Here is a 10,185-nt window from a genome sequence, read left to right as displayed (position 1 = left end):
GCCGCAGTGAGCGACCAGTCCAGAAACTGGCGACTGATCTGCCTCGCTTGGGAAGAGTGCAATGATGGTGCCAACTCGGGCCAGTGAAGCAACGTCCTCCACAACTAGACTGAAGAACAAAAGGACAGCAACTTGTCTGTTCCTATCTCCCAATTCCCCAATAAAAAAATCTTAAAAAAAAAGACTGGCGTGATAACTGTTCCATCTGGGTGATGTGAATGGAAGGCATGTACCATTGGCTGACTCTTGTGTTTGAAATTGAAAAATTTCACAATATATTTTGGAAACTGAGTATAATGGCAGCTTGAAAGCCTTGCTTCTGTCCTTTTGGCTCTGTCTTACTAAGCCATCTCTCTCTAGTTGCCAATGACAGTTTCCTCCCACAAATCCTTGCCTGTAAATTTGCTTCAAGTCTGAGGCATCCAATGGTTTAAAAAAGGGGGGGGGGCACTGAGCCATGTTTTTTACAAAAACCGGCTGAAGCTCACTAGCCACTTCCTTTCTGAACTTAATACTTGTGGGAGACTGCAAGAGAGGAAAAAACAAATTATTGGGGCCTGAGATATGCAGATCTCAGGGCCACTTGCCTCTGGAATCAATGTTCACAAAGGCCAATTTCAGTTTTACCCCATGTTTAGAGAAAATAAGACCATTTCTCCAAATCTTATGATTATTTGGTCCAAAAAGAACCAACGGGGAGCACAGAAGGGGTTTCTGGTGACTGGAATTCACCAGCCAAGTATAAGGTGAGCATATCTGCAGTGGGATGAAACCCACACCTCTGGGCCTCATCTCTGCCCCTCTCCTCCCGGGGTCCCCTGGCAAGGCCCTCAATGGCATTAGGCCCGCAAGACCCAAGATGAGGGTCAAAGGAGACTGAAGAGGCCCTGAACACCCTGCCTGAGTCGAAGTCCAAAGGAGGCAGCACTCCACCAATTGTCAACCTGCCTTCCCTTCAGTCCTGTCCCAGCATTGCATCTCCAGTCCTAAGTGCTCCCCTGCTTTGCCCAGCACAACGCCTCACACACAGGACACCAAGTACGGTGGCTTGGGTGCCACTATGAGATGAGTATCCTTTTGTTCTATCCTATACTCCTCCCCATAGCATTTTTTTGGATGGGGTGTTTCAACCTAAAACCTGAACTTAAACTTATAAATCATTGAACTTAATGTGCTATAGGTTGATTTGTGTCCCTCAAAAAGATATGCTGGAGTCCTAACCCCCAGTTCTTGTGAACGTTACCTCCTTTGGAAATAGGGTCTTTGCAGATGTAACCAGGTTAAGACGAGGTCATTCTGCAGTAGGCAGGCCCTAATCCAATGACTGGTGTCCTTAAGAGAAGATGGAAATTTGTACACACAGGGGAGAAGGGATTGTGAAGACAGAGGCAGTGATTGGAATGACGAATGCCGAGAATTGCCAGTGACCACTAGAACCTGGAAGAGACCAGGAACTACCCTCCCCTAGAGACTGTGGAGTAAGGCCCTGCAGACACCTTGTTTTCAGACTTGGAGGACCCAGAACTGTGTGTGAGAATCCATTTCTGTTGTTAGAAGCCACCCAGTTTGTAGTAGTTGGTTGTGGCAGCCCTAGGAAACCAATACAATGTGCCAGAAAAATTTGCTCATTAACCCTCACCGCCACCCTAGGAGGAAGGAAATACTGCTATCCCCATTTCCTAGACACAATGCCAAGTGTGTCTATGTAAGTGGAGAGCCAGGCTTTCAACCTGAGCCTCCAAGATCACAGCCCATGTTCTTTACCAGGAGACCAAACATCCCCCCCGCCCGTGATGCCTGGATAAAATAATGGCCCTTTTCCTAAGTTTGAAAGTTGACAGAAAAAGTTGGGTACCCACTAGAACGGCTATATTAAATAAAACAGACAATAACAAGTGTTGAGGAGGATGTGGGGAAGTCGGAACCCTCATACACTGCTGCAGGGAATGTAAAATAGGGTCACCACTTTGGAAAACAGTCTGGTAGTTTCTCAAATGGCTAAACAAAGTTGCCACATGATCCAGCAATTACATTCCTAGGCATATACGCAAGAGAAATGAAAATGTATGTCCACACAAGCACTTGTACATGAATATTCACAGGGGCATTATTCCCGAGAGTCGAAAAGTAGGAATAATTCAAATGTTAGTCAACTGATGAGTGGATAGATAACATATGGTAAAGGCATACAATAGGATATTATTCAGCCATAAAAAAAGAGGACAGTGTTGAACATGCCACATGATGGGTAAACCTCAAAAACAGTGTACAGAAGACATTTATAGAGACAGAAAGCAAATCAATGGCTGCCTGGGGCTGGGGCTGGGAAAGAGGACTAATTGTAAATGAGATCTAACCAGGAAATAAATGTGTTCCAAAACTGATTTATGGTGACGGTTGCACCGTTCAGTAAAGTTACTAAAAATCGTTGAGTTATATATTTGAAATGGATGAATTGATAAGTAAAATAAAGCTGTTTAAAAATTTTTTTAGGTTTTAGGACCTATATAGCTCAAAAGCCAGCCACCTTAGACTATTCTATTATTTTAAAACACAGTGATGACACTATTTAGCTTTTCCAGTTTTCAATGATACAGTGTTTTTGTTTTATTTATCTGAACTTCAGCTGCAGAAAAATGCCAGAACAACTTAGAGTTGAAACAGTGCTGGGGCCAAGACTAAAAAACTTCTATTTGGACACTTAGAGGCTAGGAAGCCATTGTCTGCCTTTCTCCAGAGCCTCTGAGAAGCTGATTAGAAACCGATTTAGAAACGACATCTTCTCTTCCTCATCCTGACATCACTATCACCTCAGATGCCTGGTGACAGTGACTCCTCACTCTGCAGACCCAGCCCCCCCAGCTGGAGCTCCTCAGCCCGAGCTTCGTGATCCCTTGGCCCAAGGACAGATCCAGAGAGGTACTGTGTGTAGGTGGGTGGCCGGGAACCACCTGACAGTGCTCTCTCAGGAAATGCTTTCAAGTAGCCTTGCGGGCTATGCAAACCCTTCCCTAACTCCCCAGTGTGCTGTATGTATCAGTGACTCTTCTTTTGAGAGATTCTGAAGCCTTGAGCCAGGCCCATCTATTCTCTGCTTCAACTGGGTAACAAGGTGACGTATCTGCCTGGCTTTCCAAATAGGACTTCATCTTACTCCAGGATAGTGAGATGAAGCAGCCCTGGCAGAAACCGGGCGGGGCAACAGATCCCATCCTTTCTCAGTCCCCTCTCAGTCAGGATTTCAGGCCCATCTTGGCCATCATCTCTTCATAGACTGTCCACACCATCGCTGCCATCAGAGTCCTGCGGAGGGCCCGGGGCACACCGCCTTGGAAGAAGCCACGCAGCCCATAGTCCTAGGAGGAAAATGAACATAGAAACTCAGTTAATTAGCAATACAATTATATGACTTGCATGACAGTGAGGGTCTCTCTCTGTTACCCCATTTCTGAGTCTTAGCTTTTAGACTTCTATAAATAATGTCAAAACTATGACTCATGGGTCCAAGGAGACAATCAACTTAAACTATTTTTTGAACAGTTGCTAAGCTTTATCTTTTTAGGCTTGCTCCTCCCAGGGGAATTTATTTCTTAGCTGAAAATCTTCAGACAGGGTTGCTGTGTACAGGTGGACAGCTTGTGCACAGAAGCACCAGGCCCCAAGTGGCAGCTGAAATCCAGCCAAGGTTGGCTTGCAGCACCCTGGGCCCTGGCTCCAGGCTCCAGGCTGCCTTTTTGACAATTTGCCTAGAGGGAGCATTTTTTTTGTAATTCACTATATGTTCTTGGTGGCCCTATATAAAAATTAAAGACAGAACACTTCTTACTTTTCCCACATAATCTGGATTGATTTATTCATTCCTATTGTTATCATTCTGCCATTTTCACATGTACTAAAGAATACATTTTCAAACTTTATGATGTGAGGTGTGGAGGAAGGGCAGGCAACCTAAGCAATTGAGGAATATGATCAGGTTCACAAATATCAGCTTATATCTAGGTGAGACAGACGCTTGCTGCATATGCTTACCTGCTTCCTCTGCTACATAGAAAAATTGAGCAGTACAGAAAAATCTAAAGATGTAGGTGACAAATGTACTAAGAATAGAATACAGAATATCTGGTGGGTAATAACACCACCCAATCAAATTCAGTGGCTTTTAAATAGTACTTTAGTGCATTTAACATCTACTTTTTATCTTCAATATTATCATTTGTATGAGAGCGTTCTCCTAGAAACAAAATAATGTGTTTGGGATTTTTTTTTTCCTGACCATTATTTCCTCCTGGGTCCTTGATGAGGTTACTAGGTCCTTACAGGTAACCTAATTCAGTACATCTGGGGAACAGCCCAGCAATCTGCATGCTTAACAAATATCACAGGTTGTCCTAAGGTAGGGGCCCCACCCAAAGAAAACCAACCACTGGTCTTTGGCAGTGATCCTCAACCTTGGCAACACACTGGAACCACTGAGGAAATTAGCATACTGATACTCGGGCTTCACCCCGCAAAGGTTCTGCTATAATCAGCCCAGGTTGTGACCTGGGAACGGGGATTTTTAAAAAGCGTCTCAGGTGATTCTATTGTGTAAAGGATAGGAGCTACTGCTCTAGAGAGAGAGAGCCTTAACCACAATAAAAACAAATATTTATTCTATAGCCTTACTTTGAAGATGATTGTCACTGCCTGACCAATCCACCGAAACTTCATTGGGGAGAGCTGCATATGAGTTTTGATAACATCTGCAGGTTGAGTTACCAGTGAGGCCAGAATACCAGCAAATATCCCACAGCTGAAATTTACAACGGGAATGAGGGCTGTATCCAACTGGTCTGAAATAGGACAGAGGTAACATTCAGTTATAAATAAATCTCACCTTCATCAGATAAAAATCAATGCCAAGTTGCCCACTAATTCTTCCCAAAAGACAGATGGTCTGGATTCAAACAAGGTTAAGAATTAAAAATCTAAAGGTATAACTAATAAATGTAGATGGAATAACTAAGTTAAAAATTCATGTTTTTATAATCATCATCATAATTGATTCAGGTAAGATTCAACAACTGATGCTAAAACATAGATGAAAGGAACAGGATGTTTTATATTGATTTATATAGACTCAAAGTATCTTCCCACGAGATACAAATTACAAAAGAAAAAATAATTGAGTTTTCAGTGAAGACGCTATCTTATCCAAGTGACAAAAAGTTAGCATCACCCACAGTTGAGTCAAACTGATGTCACAAGCTTCTTGATGTAAGGTGATGGGGACACAACATCACTTATGTGGTCCTCTTGCTAAAAATGTATAACTGAATCTAGTCACAAGGGAACACCAGATAAACCCAGGCTGCGGTTAGGAAACTGGTCTATACTCTTGAAAATAAAAATTGCTACACAATATACTATTAGGACAATTAGAGAATTTAGGACTAAGGATTGGAGTATAGATTAAAGAATTGCGTCTAGGTTCAATTCCCTGAATTTGATAAGATGGTTGTATGAGACTGTCTTCATTCTTAAGAAATACACGTGAGGTATTTAAGGGTAAAGGGGCACCATGTCTGTGCAACTTACTCTTAAATGATTTGGAAAAAACAAACACATAGAAAATAAAGGGCTATGGAGTTACTTGTATTATTTTTGTGGTTTTTTTGTAAGTTTAAAATGATTTCTAAATACCAAATTTAAAAAAAAAACTTGTAAAGGATTGAGAAGTTAAAAATGTACATCCAAGTTCCCTTATTGACTTAACCTTCTACTGAAAAATAAGGCTGTGACCTGCAGTGTCACACATCCTGCAGCCTGGGGAGAAGCAGTACATCTCCCAAAGCACCCCAGCTGCAGCTGCTCACCACTGTCATTCCAGCTTTCAGATTATTACATGACCTTGGTTGCAATTCTTTATTCAGATCATCCATAGACACTTTACTGAATGCAGGATCATTTTGTAGGATGTTTCTAGCAAGACCTGGTTCACCTGGGTGGATTTTACTGCCCTTTGATTTTGTCTATGTCTTGTCCAACATGAATTCACTGGTAAGGTGGGCCTGCCACAATGCCTGAGGTTTGGCACCTTTCTTTCCTCCCAAATAGAGGGCTCAGAACTACGTTCACTGGGGACAGAGCAAGGGAAGGTGAAAAGTCATATTTTATATCTAGCGCCCAATCCATTGGCCGCCCCCCAACATGTCTGATAAGAATCACAGTAAGTGCTTCTTGAAAACTACAGACTCCCAGGCTTCTGATTTCGGAGGCCTGGGGTGGGACCCAGAAATCTTCAGATCAGGCAAATTTGGGGAGTATTGTTGCAGGACCTAGGTAAAAGTCCTTTACTCCAGCCTTACCCCCGGCTCAAGAATCCCAGCACTCTCAGTACCCTGCCTTCACAGGCTATGAACTCGGAAGGCAGGGACCAGGTCTGACATGTATGAGGCCACAATCGTGCAGGCTACAATGCTCAGGCTCAGTTCCTACAACTCGGCTATGAATCTGGAACTGCTAAGAGCAGCAGGGAGTCTCATGTCACAGAGAAAGTGGCGAAAATGTGTCTTGGGAGATCGCTTGTCCACCACACCTGCCTCTATCCGTACCGTGGGGCACGATGTTTCTGGTCTGGTTGTAAAACATTAGATAGATTCCAGAAAAGGGTGCATCACGAAGGAGCGTTGCTGTCAGGCCACTGAAGAGGCCCCGGTGCCCCTCGCTGCGATAGATGCTCCTCAGGGCTGTGTAGACACTCTCATAGCCATACCTCCCACTCTGCAAAGGAAGCACAGAACCAGTGAGCAGCCCGGCGGCCCTGGGTTTGAGCACTGAAGCAAGCCAGCTTCAGAGTAGGGGCATTCGCAGGGCATCAGCGGGTCTGGCTCACCCATGGCTTGGCCTGCCCACACAAATGGGTTCTCTGACCACATCAGCCTTGACGTCAGATTATAATCAGGAGTTGACATCAGTGAATACTTGACCCAAGAGCCAAGTGCTTCTGTTTAGCCACCTGAGGGCCTACAGCAGTCAAGCTCACCTCGTAACGCGTCTTGATCACAGTGATGGGCAATATGCAGACCCCTGCCACTGAGCGAGAGCCCACCCCCAGTATGACGGACTCCATGGCAGTGGGGGGATGGCCTCGCAGGAAGTACTGCTTCAGAGAGTAGAGCGTGCCAAAGTAGATTCCAACGCCAGGGACACACCTCACAATGGACTGCGGAAAGAGTGGAAGGAGGAAAGAAATCAAAGACCCACACTGTAGATGATCTTAACTGGGTTTTCCCAAAAGACCCAGGATTTGCATGCAAGTAGGTGATTTAAGGTGTGGAGGGGACAGCTACAGGACAGTGGGGAAGGGGGATGGGAGGGATGGCAGCCAACAAAGGGTGTGTTATCTAACCAGTTACTGCCATGGGTGATTTAATCCCTTTGGGGAACTCCAGGCATCAGTGTAGGACACGCCTGAGTAATCCTTCTACCTGAGAGGAGGGCAGTGACGTCTAAACATCACCTCTCACCACTCATTGGTTAGGGCTGCTGTGGGGCTGGGGTGGGCATGAATTCCCTGGCACTTCCAAAGTGAGTCCCTAAGGCCAGAAAAACCCTTTGGGCAAAGAGATGCAGGTGTGGAGGCCTCAGAGCAAGGACATGCTGGCAGGCGGGGAGCAGCTGCGTCTGCTCTAGAGACTGCGCTGACTAACAGGTCATTCCGCGGGCGCACAGATGTAACATCCCCCCACCCCCAGCCCTCAAACGAAAGTTAGCAGCAGTATGAGAGGCGGGCAGGAAGACCACCAAGGTCCTCCCACCACTTCCAACTCTCACGTTTGCTTAAAGGAGAGGGTACTTGAGGTAGAGCAGAAATGGCTAGTTATCAAAGGAGAGGGTGGAAGAGAAGATCCAAATGGCAGCTCACAGGGGACATCCCTTTCCAAAGGCCCAAGAGACTCTCCGTGCGGACCACCTGCAGGAACAGGGCCAACATCCCGACACGCCTGGATCTGAGGGCGGACAAAGTAAGGCAGAGGGGGGAAACATCGCTTAGACTGCATCATCATAAATGCACTCGCCACTCAAAGACTTCTCTGTTAGGACTCTTTTCTAGGGCTCTTAAGAATCTCTATAATGCTTCTTGAAATCTTGGATTTCCTATGTGCTCACGCTTTGACTCTTACATGTTTATCTGTCTGTTCACACTGCAAGCAATGGGATAACCTTCCATTTTATATTTATTTTATATACTTCCCACAATGCTGACCCAATATGGAGGCCACAAAAGAAACAATACTTACGTTATTTCTAGAAAACCACCCACTACTCGTACCAGGCAGCACAGTTATGACATTACAGGCTAGCACAATACATGCACATGTCACTGGGGCAGATCCCAGGAAGCTGCTCAGGGAAGGACCCCGTTGAATGAACAAGAAATGTCAAATATAAAAAAATAGTCACAGAAAAGAATGTACACAAAACCCACGCGAGCTGGGCACGGCCTGTTTCTCTTGGAGCATACAACATAATGGAAGCTGCTGAAGCCAGTTCCTCAGGGAAATGCGGGGAGCGGGCCTTACCCATGGGCTGAGGGCTGCAGAGTCTGCAGGCGCGTTTTGAGGAGATCCAGGGGCTGGAAAAGGAGGGTAGAGCAGGTCCCACTGATGGAGCCACACAGGAAAGCCTTGATCACGGGATGCAACTGCAGGACAAGGGAACACTGCGTCAGCCGCTGGGCCACAGCAAGCCTCACCTCGTAGAAACTCATCCGGTGTCATCTTCATGCTTCAGAGGAGAGAACGGCGCAGCCAGGAGTGAACAGCACTGAACGCTGAGAACACCTTACGCTGCAAGAGGTAGCTCTCTGGTCTTAGTATTCATAATTCCTCTGTTCCTACTGAGCAGCATGTCTATCTCTGTCTCTGAATTATGCCACCAACCACCCCTCCCCATTTGTCCCCAAAAGAAAAGTTATTGGCCATCTATCTTCACAAAAGCAAAATCAATTGAACATGGCGTTTTAACTCTGACTGAACTGCTGGTCTCCAAGCTCCCTTGGCTACAGAACCTGTAGATACTTACAGGAGCAAGACCAAGAAAATGAAACCTTAAGCTTAGTTGCAAAACGTTATGTGCCACTTTCTGTAAAACCTATGAATTTCCTGACTTTAAAACTTTCCCCTTCCCTTACACTCACCCAGTTGGCTGGGACCTAAGCTGCTCAGAGGGCTCCAAGGACCAGACTGGCCACTCCTGTGTTTGCGGGCTCTCTTTTAAGCCAGGACAGTTACACGTGGGTGAATCCAGAGACAGCACCTGGAAGGGCAGGACCCCCTCAAAGACTAAATGTACTTCCTCACCGCACGCCCCAGGATCCAGACTCAATCACATATGGTTATGAAAAAGCACTTTTAAAAACCTAATCAGGAAAAAAAGCCCTCTTTGCCAAAGGAGATACAGGCAAGCTCCATCCAAAAAGATCTCTCCCCTCGTGATTTTTAAATAAATGGCATCCTGTTGTCCTAAAACACTATCGAAATGAATATGAAGTTGCCTGTAATACACATCACATAACCAAAATGTTTGTAATCTGTGTGTTATGGTTCCCAGGGAAGAGACAGCACTCCACATTCAACCAAACAAGCAAGCCTCCGGTTATAACTGGAGTTACTTAAAAGACCGTTGAGGAAAGGACTAGATAAGTTCAGACAGTAAATACTGGAGCTTATAGCCACGTTCAGGTAGCTTGTAGAAGTATCAAAAGGTGGTAGAATTGCTAAGACAACAGGTGAAACCGAGCAAAATGTGTACAATCAATAGTTCTCCACACACTTGCGTCATGTCCGATCCAGACTTCGGCTAACACATATTCCCAAGGTTTGTTTCTCTGGCTCATCCTAGACTTTGTGGCATCAATGAGCCATTCTTCCCTGTGTACTCAGCCTCTCCCTCCCAGTGCCATCTTCCCAGCTGCCCAGGAGGCCATCTCCTCTCCCTTTCTGCCAGTCATTCCTCAGGTACCCCATTTGCCATCCAGCTAACACCTCTGGACTGAAGCTACCCTGAGTGCTCTCCAAGGCCCTGCCACACCCCAGGACTCCTTTCCCATTCTTCTTCTTCTTCTTCTTCTTCTTCTTCTTCTTTCTCCTTCTCCTTCTCCTTCTCCTCCTCCTCCTCCTCCTCCTCCTCCTCCTCCTTCTT

At 45.6% G+C, this 10,185-nt stretch overlaps 1 protein-coding gene across 2 annotated transcripts in view; it reads right to left on the bottom strand.

Annotated features, from left to right (window-relative positions):
• Positions 1 to 3,049: 3,049 nt before the first annotated feature.
• The window catches only part of SLC25A38 (solute carrier family 25 member 38), a 12,740-nt gene continuing 5,604 nt past the window's right edge, over positions 3,050 to 10,185 (bottom strand). For both annotated transcript variants that reach the window (XM_019662805.1, XM_019662804.1), the window contains exons 2-7: positions 8,565 to 8,686; positions 7,907 to 7,991; positions 7,025 to 7,204; positions 6,594 to 6,762; positions 4,666 to 4,832; positions 3,050 to 3,356 (exon numbers count right to left, since the gene is read on the bottom strand). In XM_019662805.1, coding sequence (XP_019518350.1) covers positions 3,234 to 3,356; positions 4,666 to 4,832; positions 6,594 to 6,762; positions 7,025 to 7,204; positions 7,907 to 7,991; positions 8,565 to 8,686 — 846 coding nt within the window. In that variant the 3' untranslated portion in view covers positions 3,050 to 3,233. The remainder of the gene's footprint in view (positions 3,357 to 4,665; positions 4,833 to 6,593; positions 6,763 to 7,024; positions 7,205 to 7,906; positions 7,992 to 8,564; positions 8,687 to 10,185) is intronic.

This window comes from Hipposideros armiger, unplaced genomic scaffold, assembly GCF_001890085.2.
Source record: "Hipposideros armiger isolate ML-2016 unplaced genomic scaffold, ASM189008v1 scaffold_380, whole genome shotgun sequence".
Taxonomy (NCBI): Eukaryota; Metazoa; Chordata; class Mammalia; order Chiroptera; family Hipposideridae; genus Hipposideros; species Hipposideros armiger.
The sequence above is the reverse complement of the archived record's forward strand: the minus strand, read 5'-3'. Positions and strand labels throughout refer to the sequence as shown.